Source organism: Callospermophilus lateralis, chromosome 4, assembly GCF_048772815.1.
Source record: "Callospermophilus lateralis isolate mCalLat2 chromosome 4, mCalLat2.hap1, whole genome shotgun sequence".
Lineage (NCBI taxonomy): Eukaryota > Metazoa > Chordata > Mammalia > Rodentia > Sciuridae > Callospermophilus > Callospermophilus lateralis.
Window position 1 is genome coordinate 16,799,261 of NC_135308.1, and position 26,559 is coordinate 16,825,819.

Consider the following 26,559-nt stretch of genomic DNA (forward strand, 5'->3'; position numbering starts at 1 on the left):
CATCTGATTTTGGTGGATTTTCTCTCTCTCTCTCTCTCTCTCTCTCTGTTTTTTTTTTTTTTTTTTTTTTTTGTGCCAAGAATTGAACCCAGGGATGCTTAACCACTGAGCCACGTCCCCCAGCTTGCCTCCCCGCCCTTTTTAATGTTAAGAGACAGGGTCTCACTGAGTTACTTATGGCCTCCCTAAATTGCTGAGACCTGCTTTGCATTTGTGATCCTCCTTTTTCAGCCTCCCAAGCCCCTGGGATTACAGGTATGCACCACAGTGCCCAACTTTGTGGATGTTCTTATTTTGGTAATTGGGAATGCTTCATGTTGAAGTTATATGAGAGCACTGGGGAGCCTTCTCTTCCTCGCCTGAGTCTTCTCGTGACTGACTGCTGTTGTAGTCTATTTAAGCTTTAGAATGTGAATCGCCACACACAGCACTGGAGACACCAGTGTACTCATCATTGCCGAGTTCAGATCTGTTGAGCCTGGTGCTTGTTTGATTTCAGTAAATCAGATTAGATTATATAGCTATCCCAGACAGTTTGAATCTCCTCCTTGCACTCGGGTGAAATTTACTAAAATCATCTTCAACTCTGTGGCATAGAAGTCCACTAGGGTACACCATGGCATTTACTATAAGCAGTAAGACCTTCTCTAGAGTCCAGAGCCCTAGCAGCTCATGACAAGGAAATGAATTCCTTTTACCAATTTTTGACTCCCAAGGCTGGGTCCTTTTTCTTTCTTGGAATAGTAGAATCAATAACAAGATTGAACATAGATTGAACAGTGAAGGAAACTTTTATTCTTAGCCAGGAATAGGAGAAGTGGGAGACAAATTCTCAAATTCACTTCCCAAGCCTTAAGGGCTAGGAGGTGGCAGATATGATAAAAGAGAGGAGCGGGAAGGACAGGCTAATAAAGGGAGGAATAGTCATGTTTTGTTTTTTCTTAGAATGGAGCTTTTCCCAGTATTAACTTCTATTGTTCCTTTTTTGGGCCTTTTAGATCCTTGTCATGGTGCGGAGAGAATGTGTCATTTAATGTGCAGATGTGATGATGAAGGTAGAGATTGTCAGACTAGATTCTGGTGGCCCTCTCAGATCCAGCCGATTTTAGCTAGACCACCTGAAAAGGAACTCTGACCTCAGACAGCCTATCCTCAAATATAAGCAAGATTAGGGTGAGTTAGAAGTTCAGCTTGGCGGCCCCCCCCCCCAGTACAAAATTGGGGCAGGGTAACAATCCTACAGATCTCCCAGATAAGTGCTCTTGAAGGGTGGGACCCTACCTAACAAGCTGTGGCAAGCAAGGAAAGGGCTTTCAGAGAAACTGCTCCTTACTGGCCCCAAGAGGAATAGGTAAAATACCAGTATGACACTTTCCTTCCCCAGTGCGCTTTCTTTCTTAAGTTTTTAAAAATTTTTTAATTTATATATGATAGTGGAATGCATTACAATTCTTATTACACATATAGAGCACAATTTTTCATATCTCTGGTTGTATACAAAGTATATTCATACCAATTTGTGTCTTCATACATGTACTTTGGAATAACAAGGATCATCACATTCCACCATCATTTCTAACCTCATGCCTGTTCCTTTCCCCTTCAACCCCTCTGCCCTATCTGGAGTTGGCCTATTCCTCTCATGCTCCCTCTCCCTATCCCACTATGAATCAGCCTCCTTATATCAGAGAAAACATTGGCCTTTGTTTTTGGGGGATTGGCTAATGTCACTTAACATTATCTTCTCTAACTCCATCCATTTACCTGCAAATGTCATGATTTTATTCTCTTTTATTGCTGAGTAATATTCCATTGTGTATATATGTCACATTTTCTTAAAAACAGGTAAAATAGAAAGGCCTTTCAGAATACTTTCATTATGATTGGGCAGTGTCACAAGGGACATTTTGTATGCCTCATCAGCCTCCTGCTGTGATCTCTGAGGCTATGATTAAATAGTACTTATATGCAGCAAGAACTTTTAAAGTTAGAGCTTAAGGGAACAATACTCTTCTATCTCTATACCCTCAAAACTCAGCAAATGACAGTGGAATTCATGGGTCTTCAAGGACATGGGCGAATGAGAGGGTGCCCTCAAGATGTCAAGATGGAAAGCAGATAGCCTAGTCAACTATTTTGGCACCCCAGGGCAAGCTGAAATCCAGGTGCCTGTAGACCTGGAAGCAGGGGACAGATTTGCCCCCACAGAACCCAGGGGAGGCCCAGGATGGAGAGTTCTAGGTACCTCTCAGGGCAGTAGGTCAGAACAGGAGACTAAAGTTAGTCACTGGGTGTCCTAGATGCCTTCTCCTACTATATCTCACCAAGTGACCCTTCCCCCAACATTTTCTCCTCCAGGCTGAGTTTAACCAGAGGCTTTGGACTTAGGAGATCAGACTTAAGGCCTGCAGTTGACCTCATGTTGAAAACAGGATTGTGAAAAAAACACTTCACCAAGGAAGAGTCTTTTATCTCTCCTCCCCCATGTCGTTTTCCTCATTTACTTGAGGAAGTAGAAGACATGGCACCCAGGACATTTAATAGTGCAGATGGATGGGGAGGCCCATGATAATGGCAAAGGGAAGCCTTTGGACCACAACTGTGCAGGAGGTGGAAACCAGGCAGTCGCAAGGAGTGGGAGCAGGAGGATTCCTGATGGAGCATGTGCTTCAGGGCTGCAGAGAGGAGATGTGCAGAGTGTGGAGGAGAACAAGAGGTGGGTTGATAGTAAACAAGGTAAAACACGGCAGCAAAATGAAATGCAAGAAGTTTAGCTAAAAAGGAATGTAGCTTAGTGTAACACACAGCCCAGACAAGAGTAGGACCTATGTGTTCCTAATAACATGGATACTGAAGATGGATGAGTCTGCAAATTGTGAGACCATTTTACTAGATTTGGAGGGAGAAGAGTGTGTGTGTGCATGTGTGCACATGAGAGAGCTTTATAGTCTATTTTGTTTTTCCAGAATTCCACAGCTATGAGTTCATAGTGCATATTGAAAATAGAAAGCCCAAAAAAGGAGGTTACCACTGACAGTAGAGTGTAGAGTTGTTTTCATTATATACCTTTTGGTAATTTGAATTATGTAAATGATATACATCCATTGGCTTGAAGATTTTTTAACACAAATAGACTAAACACCATATATAGGTATATGTGAGACCCAAGTAATTTCGAGTGACTAGAATGGTTTGTGAATCTCATTTCACTTTGTGTTTTGCAAATATGAGACAATAGGGTTCCCTTTAAAAAGAAAAAAGTTGAATCCTTTTCAAGACTGTCCTCCAGCACTTACGGGTCTAGAACATATTTTGCTGCTAGTTGCAAATATTAGTGATACTGGCCATTTCTGGAGAAACTTTCTTACTCTGAGCTTGTCCATGCTACTTTTTTGATGGAATGATGATAATAGTAATTTTGTTCTTTTAAAAATTTTTATTTTTTTCCTAGCAAAATGAAATACTGGAAATTCTGTGTAGATCCCCAAAACTTCCTTTGATAATTTTCTTGTTTATGAAATCTGAAAGCCTAGTATCTTGCTGAATTAGATTATTTAATTTGGCTGTATTGATTGTCATGGATAAAATCTATTTCCATTTGGTTTGTCTTCATTGCTTTGTCTAATGCATGGAAATGACAGGGAACAAATGCCAGGCCTAGTGTTCTTTCTAAATGTCAAAGTCCTCTAGGGATTTTTTTTTTTTTTTTTTTTAAACAAGCGATTTATTAAAAAGGACTCCGCTTGTCACCCAACTTTTTTTTTTTTTTAAACTGGGCACATTAACTTCATCATCATGTTCATAATGATTAATTATAATTAATCATTTTTCTCAGGTATTTAAGAAATACTGCAATGATTTACAAGGTCATTTGAAATTTGTTCTTATGTTCTCAGATAAAAAGCATTCTTTCTTAGGGTATATGCCTGCTCTCAATCATAAAAAGACTTATCAATGAGAGGGGTCTAACAACAGATTATAGTATGTACAATCCAGAATCACCTTTGAAAATATGTTTTAGTTATCTCTCTCAACAACATGAATTATCTATCCAAATTGAGGGTTTTTTTTGTTTTTTTATTTACTGGGCATTGAACCCAGAAGTGCTTTACCACTGAGCCACTCCACAGCCCTTTTTAATTTATTTATTGACAAGTCCTTGCAAAGTTGCCAAGCTGGCCTTGAACTTGGAATCCTCCTGTATCAGCCTCCCAATTTGCTGGGATTTATAGGTATTTGCTTGTGTGCCCAGCTCGAGATAACTTTTTGATAAATAAGTGACACTTTCAAACGATCAAGTTATAAAACTTTAAAACAAAATCAGTCAATGACTGTAAGCACAATGAACTTGGGACTCGGGATGTTCACACAGGTCAGAGAATAGTGACATATGCTGAAGAATACCCTGGCAGTTAACCTTTCATCCCTATATGGAATAAGGTGTTTGCTAAGACTTTAATTGCATAAACTTCTAAGCTTTCAGGTTCTAAGGGTTTCTGCTTTTAAATCACATCCACATAATGTTTTAGGACACTCATTTTTAATATCTACTTAAAATCCTCTGGTGGTTACCCAACATGCACAAAATAAACCCCTGCTATGCTCTAGACCCATGTGACCCACTTACCCATTTCCCCATAGGCACAGCACACTGGGTCCACTGGGTCCCCACAACCAGCCTATTATGCAGGCCTGCCCACACAGCCATGCCCAGGGACTGCTTGCTCTGTCACTCACCTGTGCATGGCTGCTGCTCTTATTCATGCCTAGGTCTCCTTGCAGATAGGGTTTCTGTGACCAATCAGTCTAAGGCAGCTCTTTTGAGTTATATTATTTTAATTACCTTCTAATAATTATTTGTTGATCTACCAGAAAATGACAGGATTGTTATTATCTGTTTAATTCCTCTTTCATCTGCTTCACCTCAGCTGAAAGCTAAGTTCTTCATGTTGTTCCTCACTGGATTCTCCAGCCTAGATTAATGTCTGGCAGGTAGTAGACTTAATAAGTATTGACTGAGTTAATGGCTTCAAGAGGAGATTTATACTACTAAAAGTGTTAGTACTGTTACACTGTGCTTATCTACATTAGAAACATGGACTATTGTCTAGTGGTTATAAAATACTTATACTATATTGTGCTAGTGCTGATAGTATACTATATAGTAAGAAAATGGGGCTGGGATTGTGGCTCAGTGGTAGAGCGCTCGCTTAGCATGGGCGGGACTCTGGTTCGATTCTCAGCACCACATAAAAAATAAAGGCATTGTGTTGTGTCCATCTACCAAAAAAAAAAAAAAAAAATTCTCTCTCTCTCTCTCTTAAAAAAAGAAAATGCATTCTAATTACTATCTAGTAGTTATAAAAATGCTTTCCCTTTATATTAACATGTCCTGATAAAATATTTGTTGTGGTCATTGTACAATAGAGTAATATAATAAAGAAGAATTAAGCAAGGAGTGTCATATAGGCCCTCGGAGCAGACAGATCATAAAGAGTCAGTGATGTGTTAAAGGACAGTTTACACTGCTGACCATCAATTTGTGTAGACTATGATTGGAAATGTTCTTAGCTGTGAACTTCAGATATCTTTCCCTGGGAAAACATTGTTTCTAAATAAACTAACAGGTCCTGAGCTGATATAACAATGTAAAAGACTAAGAAATGATATGGATAGCATTATTTCACTTTACTGATTTATATATATTTTTTAACAATAACAAGGCATTTATTGGAGTTGTAAAACTTAGTACCATTGACATGTTAATTAAAGTGTGTGTGCACGTGTGTGTATGCATTCGCAAATAACGTGTACATATGCTATCAGTATTGTGTTGAGGTAGACAAGTAAAAACCACAGATTGACTTTGGGACAGACATGTCTTCAGATTCTAGCCCTGCTATGTGACCTTTGGCAGGTTACTCAGCCTTTAAGAGTATTAATTACGTCTTTCTAACAAGGGAATAACGGTTCCTTCTCATGGGGTTGCTGTGAAGATTCACTAAGATTACACGAAAGTAAAGCTTTTAGTCTAGTGCCTTATGTAGGGTGCCTCATTGAGAGTTATCATCAGTGGAATACCAACTATTGGGAAATCGCTGGAACATCATCACAAAGTCAAAATCGCCATCTGTGACACATCAGCTGTGCAGAAGTTTAAATCATTAACTGCAAGTGCTGCTGTATCTATTTAGTTATTCTAAACTGTTATTCCCAGTAGTTTTCTGATCCCATCTTTCCATTCAGTTCCAAAATGGTGTCCTGTTGGACAGATGTGTTCACCTGGCCCACAGTATTGTTTTTTTTTGTTTTTTTTTTTTTAACTCTTTTTGTTGCCACACTTGAATATTTACTAACCTTGAACAATTTGTGCTTCTAACTGCATCTGGAAAGCAGTGAGAATAGCAGTAGTTGAAGTTAGATCCCAGCTTGTTGGGATCTGGCTGCAGCTGAGTACTTTCTACCCCTGGTGTGGAGCTTTCTCCAGCTCCTGGAGTCTCTGCCTGGCCTTCTTGACTCATGCTATCTGCCTAGTCCTATGGATATTTGAGTTGTAACTCATCTGTTTTTGATGATGAACTGGTGTTTGGACTTGATAGTCAAACTAGTTCATTTGATATTTACAGTTTTAATATGGGGATTGATTGGGAGGGGACATGAGAAAATTTTCTGTAGTTGATGGTTGATGTTCTGTAACTGGTGGTGATGAGCTATTTATATTAAGCCAGAAGTAAGTGCATGTGTTGGAATTTGTTTAAAGGTACACATAAGATTGGTGCAGTTTACTTTATATTGGAATTCCAAAGAAGTTCTTCATAGAAATAGGAAAAGCAGTCATGAAATTAATTTGGAAAAAATAAAAAAGACCCAGAATAGCCAAAGCAAACCTTAGTGAGGAAAGCTAAAGCAAAAGCATCACAATGTTAAACCTTAAATTATACTAAAGAGCTGCAGTAACAAAAGCAGCCTGGTATTGGTACCAAAATAGGCATGAAGACCAATGGAATAGAAAGGAAGACAGAGAGAGAAACCCACATAAATACAGTTATCTCATAGAAGACAAAGGCGCCAAAAACATACATTGCAGAAGAGATAGCCTCTTCAACAAATGGTGCTGGGAAAACTGGAAATCCACATATAACAAAATGAGATTAGACTCCTATTTCTCACCCTGCACAAAACTCGACTGAAAGTTGATCAAAGAACCAGCTATCAGACCAAAAACCCTATACCTACTTGCAGACCAAAAACCCTATACCTACTAACACTCCAACATGTTGTGCTTAGGAACCAACTTTCTCAACAAGACTCAAAAATCAGTAAATGGGATGGCATCAAACTAAAGAGCTTCTTCACAGCAAAGGAAACAAGAGTGTGAAAACAGAGCCTACCGAATGGGAGAATATCTTTGCTACCCACACAACAGATAAGGCATTAATTTTTAGGATATACAAGGAACTCAAAAAACTTAAACGAAACAAAACAAAAACCCCAAAACCGAATAACCCAGTCAATAAATGGGAATGGAAAAGGAACTAAACAGACACTTCTCAAAAGAATAAAGATAAATGGTCAACAAATACATGAAAAAAAAAATTCAACTTCTGTAGCAATTAGAGAAACACAATTTAAAACCACACTGAGATTCCATCTCACTTCAGTCAGAATGGCAGTTAGCAAGAATACAAGTAAAATGTTGGGGAGGGTGTTGGGAAGGAAAAGGTTCACTAGTACATTGTTGGTGGGATTGCAAATTGGTACAACCACTCTGGAAAGCAGTAAAAAGATTCCTCAGAAAACTAGGGATGGACCACCATTTGACCCCATTATATCACTCCTTGATATATATCCAAAGGAGTTAAATCAGTTCACAGTAGCTAAGCTATGGAGCCAAACTAGGTGCCTTTCAACAGATGAATGGATAAAGAAAATATGGCTTATATATACAATGAAATATTACTCAGTCATAAAGAAGAATGGCTTTATGACATTTTCTAGTAAATGAATGGATCTGGAGACTTTCATGTTAAGTGAAATAAGCCAATTCCAAAAAACCAGATGTTGAATATTCTCTCTAATAATATGGATGCTAACCCACAGTAAGAGGAACAGGAGATGGATAGAAGTTTAATAGATTAGACAATGAAGAATTAAGGGAAGGAACAGTGGGATAGGAATATAAAATTTTGAGTGGAATTAATCTGGAAAAAATATTCTATGTATATATATGAATACACCCCATTGAATCTTAACATCATGTACATCCACAAGATTAGAATTCTAATTAGAATAAGATGTCTTCCATGTGTATTTAAATATATCAAAATATATTACTGTCATGTATAACTAGAAAGAACAAATAAAAATGCAAAAATTATATCTGGAAAAGTTTTGGTAAATAAACATGAATATAAAGTTACCAATATCCGAACTGAAATGTTTAGAGGTAAAATGAACAAAAGAATAAGAGAACAAAGCAAGATCAATGAGTAGGTGATAAACAGGTAATACAACAAACATAACTAAAGCTTGATCGTAAATACAGGCGATGGGTATATCAGTGTTGCAATGCACAATATTTATAACTTATCTACATGTTTGAAAAATTTTATAGTAAAATTTATAGGGAAAATGCATGTTTCAACCCAGATATCATTCCTAGGAATCTAACCTATAGAAATAAAAACCAGTTCATGACAAAATGAATAAACATATTAAAACACTCATTCTTTTATAAGGAGCCACATCTTGGATTTGGGAGCAGATGATGATGCTACCAAGAATTATAGCAAAAAAAAAAAAAATAATAATAATTAGTGGGGGACACAGGGAAAGGGAGGGAGCAGGGATTAGGCAAAAAACTATTAGTTTGTGAAAGTGGGTGACTTCTAGGGTCTTTTCAAGTAAAATCATATGACAGTAGATCAGCAAAGGGACCAAGAAATGTACTTTATGCTATGCTTCCACATTGCCTATGAAGAAAATGGGAAGCAGGTAAATTGACTTGTCTTCAACAAGCAAGTTAGACACAGACACCCTGCCCTACCTCTTCCAAAATCTTACCTTTGAGCTTGGATCTGTTGTCTTTTCTATCAAATTTTTTTTTCTGAAGAAAATATATGTGATGTCACTTATTAAATATTGTGTGTGGAAATGTCTTGTACGTTATATGTAGGAAGTAAAAAATGAGTTGATTCTGTTAGGTGACTAATTTTTAACTAGGCAAAGTTCAGTCGGGGTTAGCAGCACATTTTGTATTCCTTATATAAGAGGCCCCTGAAGGCAGAATGGAGTCATCTGTACCTCACAGACTGCCTCCCTAGCCTCTAGGATATGTTCAGAAATGTTAGTCACATGGTGAGTTATACATATTAATTACACTTCAGATTCTCTTTCATTGAGGGTAAGGGCTTTTTAATTAATTTTCTAGAGCTCATTATGGATTCGTGTTGATGCCTCTGTTCCTGGTTGGATATTCTTACAGTTGCTGACTGGGTTTGTGTATGCCCCATGTCACAAGGGGAACTTAATTGTCCAGGACATGGACTTTGGCTCTGTTTACATGGTGGCTGTGTCCAAACAGTACATCTGACCATAGATAGGAAAAACACAAACCACATGGGAGGCACACTTCTGTCACTCTGAATGAGAGCCAAAGAGCTGAATGCCCAACAGGCAGCTTGTGAATACATGTCCTTCCATGCAGAGTGCTCTTTAAACTAGGGTTCACGAAGACTGCCTGGGTGTGGGGACCCAAGTAGTGTAAGGGAAGTCAAGTCCAGAAGCTCACCTTCAGTAAGCTCTTCTCCCTAAGATGGATCTACCTGTGGTACTCTCATGTTCAAAGCTTGGGGCTGTTTTTCCTTCTTCAATTCTGCTTGACAGTTGCCTTCTGCCACTTAAGAAAGAAAAGAGAAAAAAGTGATTTAAGGTCTTCTTTGAGATTTTCTGAGCAATTTGACATTCATCTGGTAACTGGTTTCATCATCAGTTTTTAACCAGTACATTTTTCAAGCATGTTCTTTCTCTTATACTACTGCCAGAGTGGGGCACATTTAATTCTTCACTGGAAAATCGTCTTACTCTAAAGATCTGCATGAACCAGGGTTGCATTTGAAAAAAGGGATATATGGTGTTGGTGCTGTCCTTATTCTTGGTACAAATTCCACCATGGTCACTGTCAGCTTTACTGAAAGTAGAGGCTCTGTTGTTTCCTCCATACTTTTCAAAATGAATCAAAGACCACAGAGGAAAAAAAGTCCATTGAAATTTAGAAGGTTGCTTAACTAAAATTTATGAATTCCATCAACTATGCAGAATGTGCTTCTGGGGAGACAGACAGAGGCTTCTGGTTACACAATACTTGGTACTGGAGAAAAACCTCAGAGCCTGTGTGGGCTGTCAGTGACGGTGCTGAGTTTTGAATAAAATTGCATTTTATCATCGTTGAAAAGCAATCAAAAGTGGGGAACAAAGGCTTAAAAGTAAATTTAGACCAAAATACCTTGATCTCTGTAATTTAAGCAATTTACTTTGCTTTCTCATTCTTAAAAATGATGATCTTGAAATTTGAAGAATCGTTCTGTTCTGTTTGGTTATCTCTGGAGATATAAGATTGTTCTCTAGCTCTTGGGTTAAGTTGCAAAAATTTGAGTTGGAGAATAAATTGGTAAACTAATGAGGTGCAGTGATTTTTACACAGCTTCATCTCAGAGCTACATGGAAGCATTAGAAAATAATTTCTGTATAGATTCCTCACCTAGAAAGCTGGTTCAGTAGGTCTGGGGCAGGACATGGTAATCAATATTTTTAAAGCTCCATAACTGATTCTGGGGTGTATGCTTATTCTTTCAAATGAGATCACAATGATAAAAAACTGTTTTGTCTAAGGGATGACCCTGGAATTATTTCTGAAACTCAACCTCTAACCTTTGTTTCTCAGATACATTTGCCTTTCACTTATTCTACGGTGTGTTACTTTCCTGTGGCTGCTGTAACGAATTGTCACGAGCTTGGGATCTAAAAAGAACAGTGATCCATTCTACCATGGTTTGGGGGCCTGAAGTCTGACAACATGCTGTCAAATGGGCTGTACACCTCTCAGGGGCGAATCTGTTCCTGGCCTTTTCCACTTTCTGGCAGTTTCCAGCATACCATGGGTCCTGTCTTGGTCACTCTGCTCTCTTTGTTCCTCTTCATGATGCCACCTTCTTCTCTGAATCCATCCTGGCTGCCTTCTTATAAAGAGCCTTGCAACTACATTTAGGGCCCACCCTGATATTCTCCCCATCTCAGGCTCTTTAATTACATGGCTCAAGTTTTTGTCATATAAGGTAATATTCCAAGGTTCCAGCGATTAGGCCCTGGACATCTCCTGGACCTCCATGCAAGTTATTGCCTCTCTGTATGTATCCACGTGAGCCGCTGTAGCACCTCTCTCCACCTGTCCCCAACTACCATGCCACATTGGTGGCACACCCTCCCTCTTGGGTTAGGCCAGATGACTTACCTCCAGCTGTATGAAGGGTTATTTACCTGAGCTGCAGTCCATACCCAGTTTTAGCCACTCAGGTGGCAAATACTTTGGGTCCTAAGTGAACTGAAATGTAGGATCATTGCAGCAAGCCCATCGACCTCACTCAACAAAAGCACCTAAAGCATGTGTCCTAACAGCAGTGGCTCCTGTGAAAGCTCATTTTTGAAGAATAGAATCTTACAATGACCAGCATGATCTGAATCAATTCTAAGAGGCACAAGCCCGTTTTCCTTTTCAGCATGGGCCTTCACTTAGCCAGGCACACACAGTACTGCCCAGTGTGGTCTTAGGAGGAGACAACGTAGTTAGTTGATGGTAAGCATGAAGAGCCTGGCCGGGGCTGCAGCTCGGGCAGGGTAGCATGCATGCTTTGTGTGCTCAAGGTTCTAGTTTCAATCCCCGGCACCAAAAAAAAAAGTAGTTTGTAAGTCAGAGTTTGTGAAAACCAAGTATGGGACCTTGAGGATTTAATTCACGTTGGGCTTCATTTTCCTCATGTTTGTAAGGAAATGTTTGTTTCATGAGCTCAGGCTCCTCTTAGCAGTTCCATTGTGTTGTTTCTTCTCTTATTAGAAAGGAGAAGAGGTGCCAGTGTGCAGATGCATTTATAGAGAAGAGGCAAGAGGTTAAGATGGCTTATAATGAAGTTAAATGGTGAATATCTAGTGGTATTTGTGCTATTAATTTTTTCTAGTATGGTTGAATAGGTCACAAATTGGGGAAGTTTTGCAGTCCAGGAAGGTTTTGCGAATGGTTAGATCAACAGTATCCCACCCCTACCCCCATTAACAGTTTCCCCAGAGCCCTTGATTTCTGAGCTAGACCTAATCATAGTGCCTCATTACCTAGCACACAGACTGGTTCACAGAAGAACAGGTGTCTAAAACTACAACAGTGAGACACTCTATCTGGGAGTTTTCACACTGGAAAGAAAGAACTGTTTTCTCTTCTTGAGAGAGATAGGATGTGGACAGGCATTGCTTGTAGTGGACACTTTTCTTGTGTTACAGAGAAACAAGGACAAGACCTGTCTGGGGTGGGAAGAAGAAAGAGGTCTTTGAATTCCTGTATTCCTAAGGCTAGCTCCATCCATACCTTTCTATGATTTGGCTACATAAACTTTCAGGTTCCCCTTATCCCTAGTTTTGGTATCTGTCACTTGAAACTAAAAAAAAAAAAGAAAAGAAAAAGAAAAAACCTTGATTCGTATACAGGATGTCAGTGTAAAGAAGTCAGGGTAGGATTAGTTAAGAGTTACATGTTTTCAGATACAACAGATAATATAACAAAAAAGTTGAAGATAAAGGTTGAGTATCCATCATCCAAAATGCTTAGACCAGACGTATTTCAGATTTTAAATTTCTTCAGATGTTGGAACATTTGCATAGGCATAATAGGATATCTTGAGGGGGGACTCTAGTCTAAACACGGAATTTGTTCTCTATACACTAATCACATAGACTAAAGGTAAATTTATACGGTGTTTTAAAGTTTTGTGTATGACATGAACCAAATTTAGTGGTCTGGAATTTTCCTTTTTGTGGTATCATGTTGGTGCTCAAAGGGGTCCCAATTTTGGAGCATTTCAAATTTCAGAGTATTTTGGACTTGGAATTTTTAGATTAGGTATGCTCAACCTGTGTTAACAAAACTGCTTGAAGTGATAGATCATATGGTGCATCATGGAGTCTAGGTTGACTGCTGGGTAGGAGGTAAAGAGCAGACATGGGCACTCGGTTTCTAACTGGGCTGGGCATAAAAGCATAGAACTTGTGAGCCAGGTCTGGAAGTTTTAACTGCTTTTGTAAACCATCTTCCTTTTATTAAGAAAACTAATGGCTCATGATAAAACACTACAGAGAATCACGAAAATACCTTTCTGATTTTGTAATTATGAAGGATCGGGTAGCATCTACCTTTTTAGATTTGGCATGCTACAATTAAAAAAAAATTTATTATAAACCCAGGGTGAGGACTTGACCTACAAGTCTGATGACAGGTCTGTTGAATTTAATGAGTGACTTTATCATGAGATTTTTGTTGAGTTCCATTTCTTGTAAAGCAAATACCCTCAAGTGCAAAACAATTTGAAAAGAAACTGTTGAAAGGAAGAATTGAATGTATTAGAAAATCTTTAGATGCTCAGATATAATTTTCCAACTGTCTACCTTTATAATCAGCTTTAAAAAGATCTTTGCCACCTGGTGAATTACTCTGCGCAATGTTGAGTATGCTAGGAGATAAAGAGCCTTCAGTGATCTTTCTCTTTTCAATTGCAGTTTCCCAGCCCACTATTACTGGTGGGTTCAAAATGGCTCAGACAAGTAATAGAAACCATTTAAAAGGCATTTGTCCAAGCAAAGTCCTGAGACACTCTGCACCTCCTAAGTGTTCATCTTCAGGAGACATGAGCTATATCATAGGCTTTTGGAGTCCTTTAGTAAATTTTGAGTTTTTCAAACAGAATATCTAATTTATAGTGTGTTCTTTGCACTTTAATTTATCCTTTGTTTTAATTTGCAGTTCTCTCATTGACTGAAGACATACTTTACCATGTCTTAATAAGGATAAAATGTGTCCTGATTAGTATTCACTATCACATTAGTCAGTAAACTATTATGCCATACTGGAGAACTTCCACATTACCCGTCAAAATAGTGTTTAAGGATACATGTTTTGAGTCTTAAGTAATAGAAAATATATAACTTTTTTACATTTGTACTAGATTTGGAAGTGTTTTGATGAAAAAGGAATTCAATACTTACATGCAGTCTTTCTGCACACAGACACTGGGATGAGACATTAAGAGGGGGAAGATAGGAATTCAAGGCATTTCTACCACTGCTCTGCTGGTAGGCAGCTTCTGAATCCCGCCTTTCCTTGTGTAAAAGAGGATCTGTATGGCATCTAATTCCTTCTTTTTTTTCCCTAATTCAAAGTCTTTGCAAAACCTTCAAGCTGTAATAGGTCCAAGTCCTTTGAGGAAAAAAATGTTCCAATGTAATAATAATATTATACATAAAGTTCTTTTCAGTTTAATTTGCTGTTGTGGTTTTATATCTTAGAAATACACTTGTTTTATCTTTGTAATATCTCATTCAAAATTTAAAACATTTTTCCCAGGTAGTCGTTGTAATGGAATAAGTTGATTTATAAGGATTTTATATGTAATGCTGGGGCTAGGAGAATCGGGGAAGCAGTCTTAGGCTGAGTTGACTGTGTTCTTATTGTTACCAAGACCCTAGGAAGCTTTCTGTTCCCTCCACCACCACACACGGGAACCAGTATAATACTTCACTGTAAAGCAGAATTATGACATTAGAACAATAATGTCTAATGGTATAGAAATACATTTCCATATCTGGCTTCAGCCCCCTTCCATGAATCTTATCTAGATGCCATGAAGTCTTCCATCGGTAAAAAAGAACCTGAGTACCACCAATATTTGTCTAAATTAATGAAACTGTAAGGCATATTTTGAATGAGTTTAATTTTAATCACATCTAATTTTACTTTATAATACATAGGGTTGTCTTATTTTTTTTAAATATATATTTTTTTTAGTTGTAGTTGGACACAATACCTTTATTTTTATGTGGTGCTGAGGATCGAACCCAGGGCGCCTCGCACCTGTAGGCGAGCGCTCTACTGCTGAGCCACAACCCTAGCCAGGTAGTCTTTATTTATAAAAGACATTTTCTAGTTGTGGAAAGTGTTTCATAAAACTCTGCTCACTTTGCACTTGCTTGCCCCACTTATTTCTTCCTCACCTTCCCAGAGCATTGGCAAGGGGCTCCAGGCCCTCCTGTTCAGATGGTCAGACTGGAAAGGTGTGAACGAGTTACTTGCAGACTCGTTAAAGCTTTAGTCATGTGCTGAATTCAGAATATGGAACAGAATGAAAACAATAATTCAATCTTATTTCTTCTCTTTACAGGCTCTGTACAACTCAATCAAGAATGAGAAGCTGGAATGGGCAGTGTAAGTATGCTGGATGGATGTCAACCTTTTAATAATGAACAACTCCTTTTATTTCCTACTTTCTGTCTTCATGCCTCGGAGGTGATTTCAGAGGGGCATTAAATATGTATTGTCAGCTCTTATTTTACACTAAGTGTCTTAACTACTTGTGTAAAACCTTAGTGAACAATGAGTGTGGATTTTTCTTGTTTGTTTTTCCTCTTGGCATGCAGAATGCTTTTGCTTTAATCTGGTTGCTCTGTAAACAATTTTATTTACGTGTATGTCCATGTAACACATATACACACTTTTTATTTTTTTTCCAGTCCCGGGAATTGAACCCAGGGCCTTGCACATACTAGGCAGGTACTCTACCACTAAGCTATATTCCCAGCCCCAATTCATTGTATTGTTAATGTGTCCTTTAAAAATAGCATTCTGAAAAAAATTTGATAAAGTTGTATTTATTTCAAAACCCAATACACATGATTTGGGTGCACTACTTAATTTTAGTTCTCTCCTTCCTATCATCATAAATCAAACCTTTCTAATCCTATTTCCTATAAATCTATTATACAAGGACATGGATAGATATTAACCATAAAAAGAAAAGCAGTCTCTGGATAAATAAGCTTGAGAAACTATGAAGTAAATAAAGGTAAAAAATTTTTTAGCTTAAAACCTTTCAGGAGGCTTATACAGTGCCATTGTATATTATCAAGAGAAATGAAGTTTCTATATTTCCTGAATCTATTTGACAGTAAAATTGTAGTGTTTCAAGGTACCCATTTTGGAAATTAGTACTACAGTAAGTTAGTTTTACATAAATTGACAATACTGCTTTTTAAAAATATTTTTTAGACGTTGATGGACTTTTATTTTATTCGTTTATTTATATGTGGTGCTGAGAATCAAACCCAGTGCCTCACACATGCTAGCCAAGCACTTTACCTTTGAGCCACAACTCTAGCCCAGACAATACCTCTTTTTTTAAATTTTCACTAATCAATACAACAGTTGAAAAAATATTTTTAAAAATTGTTATGAAAGAATCTTCACTAAATCTTTAATCAAGTATTGATATATTATGTCAAAATATGTTTTAATATGAGCTTAATGCAAATTTTATTTTTTATTTTCACTAATGGAGTGTGTGTGTGTGTGTGTGTATGTATGTGTATGTGTGTGATTTTTTTTTTAAACCAAGTGGCTTAGCAATCTATAGTGAAGTCAGCTTTATAGAATCCTAACTTGGAAGATGAATCTTGTTTTTCACATGTACTTTGGGAGAAAGTGGTTTAGCAGATAACTAGTCTCATATTTAATATGCTAGAGTTAATTTTTTAAAAAGTAAAGCTGCTCAAATTAAGTTTCTACTAACTGCAAAGTTCTATGGTACTGTTTTCAGTTAAGGAGTCAAAGTTTAAGAGTTGTATATTTGCATGCATATAAATATATATATATATATATATATAAAATGGCTTATATGTCTGTGTGTTCATACATGATGAGTCTCATTTAAAGACAGTATGCCATTTCAAGGAAAGCTCAAGACAACTAAGAATCTATGGTACAAAATCCAAGGTAATAATTATTTTGGATTTATATCTCATAGTTGAATGTAGGTTTCCTAGGAAAATTCTGTGCATGACATATGTAGAATCTTGCTGAAATGCTGAAGGCATATCCTGATCTATGCAGAATATGCTCTCTAGAGAAAATTCATAAAAATGAAGTAATTGTAAATATATTCACACTGGACAAGAGAATATTTTGAGGATGATTTTACAAAATTATTTTACAAAGCAAATATTATGCTCCCGAGAACCTGCTTTCTAAATCTTCTTTTTTTTTAACACATCAGATTTGTTTCTATATGTTTCTATATATATGAATTTTATTCATATATTTATGTGCAGTTGGGACATGGTGCAAGAAAGTTTTATCTTGAGTCCTATCCAAGAGGGTGAGAGATGGATGATAGTGTATGCAAGAGCTGAATTCTTCTGTGTCCTTTTGTCAAGTCAGCAGAGCATTTTGTTCAGGAACCCAGGTTTCAGTGCCAGACAAAGTTGAGTTTGAGTTCTAGCTTTACCATGTAATGGTTGGGTCACAGGCCAAGTTAGCTTCTGGGCCTCAGTTTCCCATTCTGTAAGATGGAGCAGTTATTGAGCTTCATGTAACCAAAAGTGTAGTAGGGTCTTTTTTTTTTTCCTAATCCTCCAATTGATAGTTATAATATCCTACCTAATGCTGTAGCTTTTAAAGCCCCAGTTTCTATTTCTTAAATCTCTCATTCATATGCCTATACATATACTACATTCTTATGCTTTTAAAGAATAGAATAAGGCACTGTAGTAGTAAAATAAAGGGATTAGATTAAATGATCACAAGTGTCCTTCCCAGTTCCAAAGTTCTGAATTTTATTATACATAACACTTTCCTCAACTGAGGTCCTATGGAAACAGCACTGAAGTATCTGATAGAGATAAAACAGTCTGTGGTTCGGATGAGTATGTTACTGAAAAGCTCGGTGGTCCTTGTCCCCAGTGCCAATCCAATTACAAGGGTGTGGTTTTGAAAAAAAGACTAAAGAAGCCTTATTGCTTTGCTAAGAAAGAAGAAATAACAGGGTACTCCTCTCCCAAAGGACCTCTCCAACCACTTTTTCCTCCAACTTATTTTCCACCTAGAACCAATTAATGTTGGTACCAGTGCTTAGACGTGTCTTCTTTCAATATAGTCTCTTTCTTAACAATCTCATTCATTCTTGAAACTTCATTTGCCATCTCTATAAAAGATCTCCTGATTCTACTCATCAAGGGAACAGAGGATCTATAAAGCTCTAATAAATAAATTAATATACAAATAGGAGATTCAAGGCTGCATTCCAAGGGTTCCCTGTCAGGGGAGGGTATGTGTGTGGGGTATTTTACTTGTTAATTTGGGAAATAGTAATTTCTTAGATCTTCTGGAGACATCTTTGAGGTCTAAATTATTTAATTCCTATGCTGAGTTGTATGCCCAGAGACAGATAACTCTGCCTAGGACAGGGAAAAATGGTAATCCTGTTTCCCCTGAGATTAGGGAGGGGAAGAGAGAGGAAGAGAAAGAACACTTCCATTTTAAAAATAAGCCACATTGGCAGAGCAACAAGGGCTGTTTTCATAGAATAAAGTGGACCACTGCTACAAGCATGGTATGAACAAAAGTTACACAGATTTCTTTTTTCCCAGCTGATTCGGCCTTTAACAATCTGATGTGTATTTTAAATTTTGACCAGAGATGAAGGGCTAGTCCCTCTGCTTTATAAATCACCGGGTCTGCTTTGATCACAAAGCACTTTTTAACATTCACTAAAATTAGTGGTCTCTAGAACACACTTTAGAGGACACTGCTGTTCAGTTTATGTGCTCTTATAGATCAGGAGCTGTGCTTTTTCCTTTTTAAACTTGTATGTGCATGGATATTGTCATAATACTGTGCTCTCCAGTTCTCCTAGGACCTTTCCAACCATTCTTTCTCCAACTCATTTTCCACCTAGAATCCATTAATGTTGGTACCAGTGCTTAGACGTGTCTTCTTTCAATATAGTCTCTTTCTTAATAGTCTCATTCATTCCTGAAACTTCATCTGCCATCTCTGTAAAAGATCTCCAAGATAAAAATTCAACTCTCACCTCTTCCCCATGTTTCAGTTCAACATATGCATTTTCCATGGGACACTTCTGCCAGCACTTAGCAGTCATCATCTGTCTCCCACCTTTGTTGTAGGTTCTCCATTCCTGGTAACCACAGAGTAGTGCTTACCTGGATTTTAGCCCCTGTCCACTTTGATTCCACTCACTCTTTATTGCTGAAGTGGCTGCAGTGCACATCCCATCTCCCCCTCCTCCCCCTCCTCCCCCTCCTCCCCCTCCCTCCTCCCCCTCCTCCCCCTCCCCCTCCTCCTCCTCCCCCTCCCCCTCCTCCCCCTCCTCCCTCTCCCCTCCTCCTCCTCCCCCCTCCTCCCCCTCCTCCCCCCTCCCCCTCCCTCTCCCCTCCTCCTCCTCCCCCTCCCTCTCCCCCTCCTCCTCCTCCCCCTTCTCCCCCTCCCCTCCTCCCCTTCTCCCCCTCCCCCTCCTCCTCTCCCTCCTCCTCCTCCTCCTCCTCCGATTTATACTTTTTGCCTGTTAACCCAGTCTCTTTCCTTTAACCCATTTGAAACATCCCCGTGTGGTAAACTTCAGTTAGTCTCTGTGCACTTGGCCTGTAATCTCATTTATTCCTCATTATTGTCTTCATTTCAACCTGGCTACCAGTAGATACAGTTCTCTGTGCTTGTCCTATGGCTTCCTGGTCATTTCCATGATGACCTTGACTTGCCATCCGTATCTGCCCTACCTTACAGCCCAGTTTAGGTAACATCCATTCCTTGAAGTCTTGCCTGATCTTGCCAATTAGAAATCATCTCAGTCCTTAAACATCCATTTTACTTTATTTGATGACACCATCAGTTTTACTTCCCATTATAATTCTTTATCATAAGGTATCATCAGTCTGTAAGTTTTTTAATTGACACATGTGTATCATTTCCTTAATCTCCTTTGCCTCAGATATGTAATGAAGATCCATAATTGTCTATAGAAAAGATTAGTTGTGTAGCTCAGTGTGTGAGCACAAGGCCCTGGTTTTAATCCCCAGCATGGGGATTGGGAGTATAGAAAGTTCGTTAATAATACTCAAGGATTGCATTCTTGAAAGATAAGTCAACAAGTGTATAGTTTAGAATATGGTTACAAGAAAGATGGCACTGTAGCAAAAATATGTAGGATAAAATGTATTTGCATGGAAAGTATCTTGATGTTGACTTTAGATAGAACCTTTGAGCAAAGTGAATTATAGAGTCATGGAATATTTTAACTAGCGGGACTGCATAGTGGACTTTAATTAATTGGCTTATTAGCTGGGTTCTGTGGATCCTGGGGATTCCGGGGAAGATGTCTCGGGGTCCTCTCTAGTTGTGAGTGAGGAGAAGGGAAAAGAGGAGAGGGTCCCAGTTCTGCATCCTCCAAATCATGTCTATTTCAACTGACCAACACAGTTCCACTTTTACCTTTTTAAAAATACCTAATTTAAGTTTCATTTAATATTAGAAAAGTATTGACCTAATCCAGTGTCCTCATTTCATATGTGAGGGAAAGTGAAATCAAGAAACATTCACCTGGCCCAAAGATGTACTACTAGTGGCAGCAGAGGATTTGTCTCCCTGGTGTCGTAGCTCCCCAAGGCTGTGCCTAGTTGCCTGGTTCTGTAGCCACATAGTAGTGTACAGGCTTTGGAGAGTAGTGATGGTACCTTGATTGTGCCAGCCTTTGATATAGAGCAAACCAGAGGTTTTTACCAGTTTATCGGTCTCACTAACTGCTCATGGAATTACTAGTGTTTTCCCCCAGGAAAGTTAGGAGTAAGGATCTTGAATTCATCCTGGGTCCCAGCATTGTGCCCCTGATACAGGTGTGAGTAGTTCCTTCTCTGCCTAATGAGAACACAGCATGAGAGGAGGGGAAGAACTATACAAAGACAAAAACATGAAGTTGTGGTGATAGTGCAGTGAGTCCCCTGACTAGCAAGAGGGCCTGGCTACATGGGGTAGGACATGCACCAGTTCTCTTTCCAAGTCCCTTTGCACCATGGTTCATTGTTCATGAAGCAGCTGTTGAACTACATTCAACTAATATGTTGTGAATTAGGGAAGAACAAAAGTGTAAAGAGCATTAAGGCATTTTCCTTGAAATTAAGGTAACTTAGGTAGATAACATAGATTAAAAAACAACAACAAAACGCTGAATAATTACTGTGATTGGATGGGGCAGGATAAGGTAGATAAAATATGAGCTTATAACTTGGGTTAGAGTTGTTTCAAATTTAGCTGAATTTTCAAAAAATGGGAAATACAATAAATGCAGTATTATTATTCTTTAGGTAAGTTAATGAACATCCTACCTTTTGACCTCCATGTTTATTGCTGTTATACTGCAACAATAAACAGTATTTAAAGTCTACAAGGAATTTCCCTTACCGTGGTTTTCAAAAAAACAATAATAATGGAAATTCATGTATCCAGGCTCACATTAAGGCACAGTGAAGCTAGGTGTAGGCAGAGTCAGCCCAGGGGTTCCGCCTGTACTTGTGTCCTCTGGTGATTCCATTGTAGCTGTGCTGATCTTGCTTATCGGTTTGCACATTTGCTCCTTTTAACTCTGAACAAGCATTTTACAACCTTGCTTCACAGATTAATCTTTACTATTTTATATTGCCCTGCAACTCAGTTTGCAACAAGAGCATTTTAAAACCCTTGTGGCCTTTGCTTCTAAATTAAACTGTTTCCTGTCTGCCTACAGTGAATTGTCCTGGTTAATTTGGCATGGTGGTAGCACACTAGGTTCTCTCTATCCCTCTGATCATGCATTAACAGTAGCCTTCAGCTTTCAAAGTATGATTCTGAGCTATCGGTGGTTTGATGTTTGGCATCTTTATCATTTCTCTGTTGGGAATTTTAATCATGGCTGGTCTTTTCAGGAAACCAGAGCTGCCCAAGTAGTGGCTGATTCCCTGCCATCAGGAAGTAGAAAAAACATCAGAGATTTTCTCTGCTTCTTTTGGCCGAGAATGTGTATTGGTCTATGTTGTAGGAGAGTTTTAGGGCAATGGAGTAACTTGTTCTCATTCAGTGCAAGGGGTCTGAATTTGACATTACTATCTGATTCCAAACTCTTCTTGCTGTGTGATTTCTGAAAAAGTCTTTTTCCAAGAAAAGATTCCTTTGCATAGTTTACTTAGTATTGATTTTAATTGTACTTTCAGAAATAATACATATTAATTACATTGCAATATCAGTTGTTGCTCTTGGAAAGTGGTCTTCCAGGAGGGACAAGTGGTTTTATTTCCATCCAACAGTTTTGTTTTTTCATTTAGACTGGTTATGATATGCTACCTTCTATTTGTGCCTTCCTTGTAACTTAATATGTTGCCTACTATTTAAGCTCTTTTTTTTTTCTTGTTCTTTTCTTCTGATTATTCTTCATTAAAAAAAAAAAAAAATTATAACATTAGAATCATCCAGCCAAAAAAAAGTGAAATTCCTTGTGTGTACTTTTTAGGTTTGGCCTTATAGCCTAAAGAAAAGTATGAGTGTCATTTTTTACCTCAAGGTAGAATTATTTTATTTATATACACACAAAAATAAATAAAACAAAACCAATTACCTCATGGTAATTTCCTTTTTAAAATTAGTTACATTAAATAATGTCCTGTGAATCTAGATATATGAAATTGCTTAATCAGAATTGGTATCTCAGTAGTAAATGAAGGAAAACTATCTAAACAGTTTGGACCAGGACTTAAGTGAGTATACTATAGCAAAAGTAAGTCTCATTTTAAATTTCAAAATAATCATCTGTAAGGGATGGGGATATAGCTCAGTTGGTAGAGTGCTTACCTTGTATGCACAAAGCCATGAGTTCAATCCCCAGCACCACCAAAATAAATAAATAAATAAATAAATAAAGATCATCTGTAGATTGGCCATATTGACTAATGAAAAAACTAGGACAAAGAGAAGTTGTAGATAGAGAAGATTTAGTAAATTTATGAACAAATTTTAATTTGCGTATATGGGAAAAGAGATTAGGAGAGTTGGCATTAGGAGGTGTTGGTAAGAACTCAACAGGAAAAAGTAATAATGAAGAAATATAGTCCAGCTCCCCATTTGGGTGCTCATGGTATTAAGCCATGCTTCCTCGGTATGTCTTCTGCCTCAGTGAAATACTGGAATTAGATTGAATGTTCCCCTTATGGCTGCTCTGTTGGAACATCTCACATTCTACATTCTTGGTAAAATAATAATTCTGATGTTAATATTTTACCACAAATTTAGAAGATAATATCTATAAAGATTAAGAGTAAATACACACACATGTAGTTTACATAGAGGATAATTATTGATTTGATTGATCTATAATGTTGGAAAAAATGCATTGAATATTAAAAAATAAAAGTAATGGGAAAATGTCATAATGATGAAAAATTGACCATTAACTTGGAGATTTTGAGCTGAAGAATTAATATTACTTAAAAACTTATTAGCTAGAAATTTTACTGCACATGGATCAATCTGCTGGATTTTGGTGTTTCCTTTAAAGGAAGAAAATTTTCAAGGTTTAGAATTAGAAAAAATTCCCTCATACAGTTCTGTAAAATGTAATTTTATTAGGAACCTGAATTATAGCTCACACTTAATATTTAATCTGTAAGTATTTGTTTCCTCAATGTAAAGTATGTTTTTCTTAAATATGCAGAACTCAGTCATACAAAAAACAGGAAAGATTGGCTACCCAGTTCTTTGCTTTGGGGAAAAAACCAAACACTTGACACATTATCTCATTTATGTGTGAGTGAATCTTTCAGTGATGAGATTGAGGTAGACCTTAGAATGTTTAAAGATTTTATTATGAGAACAGTTTTAATATAAAGATGGTAGTGAACATGATGTACCTTACAAATATTTTTACTTTACAATATCTTCAACTTCAGAAGACACATCACACACCGGTTGGTGAGCAGATAGAATGTGGCTATGATGTCAATAGCCTACTTGTCCTAAAATAATAAATAATTGTGGAGACTGGCTATTAATAAAGTCTGTTTCCTATTATGATCACATAGAATTTTATATCAACTGCATCATTTGTTAAGCCTTCAATGTTTATTTAAGAATGATACAAGAAGAAAGACAACAGTTTCTCAATGACTTGGAATCATGCAATGACTAATATATTGCCTTGAATACTTTAGATAATATTTGGTTAGCTTTCACTGAGCATATGTGTATTTGTACACTTTAATATGCACATGTACATGCATTTTCAGAATGTAAGAAAAATTGAACTAGTCAGATTAATAATAATGAAGTTATTTCTATTCTGATATTAAGAAGTTTCTAGGGGCTGGGATTGTGGCTCAGTGGTAGAGCGCTCGCCTAGCATGCTTGAGGCACTGTGTTCGATCCTCAGCACCACATAAAAATAAAAAATAAATAAATAAAGACAAGTAAATGAAAATAAAATAAGATGTTAAAACAAACAAAAAAGCTTCCAGTAGATCTTTTGGAAACCCAGCATCTGGCTTGACCTCATTGTATTTCCATTTTTTTTTTTTTAAAAAAAAAACGTCTTCATATCCAAAACATCTTAATATCCACAGTTGGTTTGTCTTGGTTTTGGAAGGCACACTAGAATTGTTATACAGCCAGACCCTTTATTTAGAAAGCCGAGTTATAAGCCTACATCCTCCCAACATCTGACAGCACTCTTCTTGGTGTTAAAGGGCTTAACATTTTTAATAATCTCCTTTTTACATTTAAAATACTTATGCCAAAATAAGAGGTTTCTATAAGATGTTATATTTTCAGCAGAATTTTAAAACTTAACTGCTTCCCCCCCCCCCCGCCCTTTTTTTGGGTAAGTGACAGAGACAGATCTATTTTAAACTCATCCTGCCTCTTGGCATAAAATGATGTGGTATGATAGGAACCTCATGATAAGTCAGCACTTTTTTTTTTTAATAAGTTTATGCTTCACCTCATTTTTCAACAATCATCTGATCATGAAATTGGAATGATAACCACTTAGTGTTTTACATTTAATCACCATGTTATATTTATTGTTTTATTGAACTGTAATTTATATACCATAAAATTTGCCCTTATTCAAGTGTCCAATTCCATGTTTTTTTAAAAATAAATTTAGAGTCATCTGCTTACCACAATCTATCATGTCATTCCCATCACCCAAAAGCATTTTTAACTGCCACTCTTCCCTCCTTTCTGATTCTGCACCGATTTTTACATCTCTGTTGAGACACATATTACAATATTTCATAACAAAATGTATGACCCATTATTATGTGTATTTCCCCTGCTGGATTATGAGTTCCTTCAGGAGTCTTCACCATCATGATATTGCCACTGCCTAGCACACCTCCCGGAAGCTCAGAGCTTCTGATCACTGCTGGGCCAGCACTGAATATGCCCTGAGGGATACTATTTCTAGGCTTTTCCTTCTTGGAAGAGAGCAGGGCTTGACCTCCTGCTGCTTGCCATGTTCCACAGGCATTCCTATGGGAGATAGAGTGCCTATAAAAAATTTAAATTGGGGAGTACCCTCACCCCAGGAATCCTATAAGGTGTGACCACTTAAAGTAAGTTCTTACTTTCGTAGGTTCTCTCACCAGGCTGGACCTTGGTATTCCACTGAGATGATAATACCTAGTCTTAGAGGTAAAGAACATTAAGTTACAAATGGGTCATGCTTGGAGAAGAGCAAGGTAGTTTGGCACCTGATTCATACCCCATTCCCTTTGATGTTTTTGGCTAAAAGAGAATGTACGCAGAGCAAGTTTTGAGTCAAATGAATCAAGCATCACTTTTGTGACCCAAAGTGCAAAGTTCCCTCAGAAATTTACGTTGGAGAATGTAGTGGGACCTGAGTGACCACTGGACCCCTGAACTCACCAGCTTAACTCAATCAAGACTGAGAAACTAGAGCTAAAGGGGCAGAGGTGAGCCCTATTCCACCATGATTGCCACACAGTAAGGCAACAGGGCAAGATTGCTTTGCCTGATATCAGCAAAGTGGGGGCCAGGCTAGAGTTCACCTAGTTTGTGAGTCACTCAAAGGTAGGTTAATGGGGCTACTGACTTCTGCTCCCTATGTAAGGAGCAAAGAACAGGAGCTGCTTTGTAGCCCTCCATCTGCTCCCCCAAATGTCCTCAGTTTTATTGTTGTGAAGGGCTTGCATGCCATGTCTTGGAGTATATGCATTAGGTTGAAGAGAAGAGGGCGTTTTGGTAGCATTTGGCCTAAACTTATATAGGCATAGGTTTCCGTTTGGCATCAACTGCTGTAGAGAAACATGAGATTTCCTGATCTTTTTGTATGTTTATGCCTTGATCAGTATCTACAGAATCCAATGTCATGGAATGAAATGGATTCAAAGCAACAGCGAGGATTCCAGAGACCTCTC

General features: G+C 37.8%; 1 protein-coding gene across 4 annotated transcripts in view; it reads left to right on the forward strand.

Moving 5' to 3' along the window:
- Positions 1–26,559, forward strand: part of Psd3 (pleckstrin and Sec7 domain containing 3) — a 480,958-nt gene that overhangs the window by 343,740 nt on the left and 110,659 nt on the right. For all 4 annotated transcript variants that reach the window (XM_076853634.1, XM_076853635.1, XM_076853636.1 and 1 more), the window contains one exon: positions 15,474–15,517. In XM_076853634.1, the coding sequence (XP_076709749.1) occupies positions 15,474–15,517 (44 nt within the window). The remainder of the gene's footprint in view (positions 1–15,473; positions 15,518–26,559) is intronic.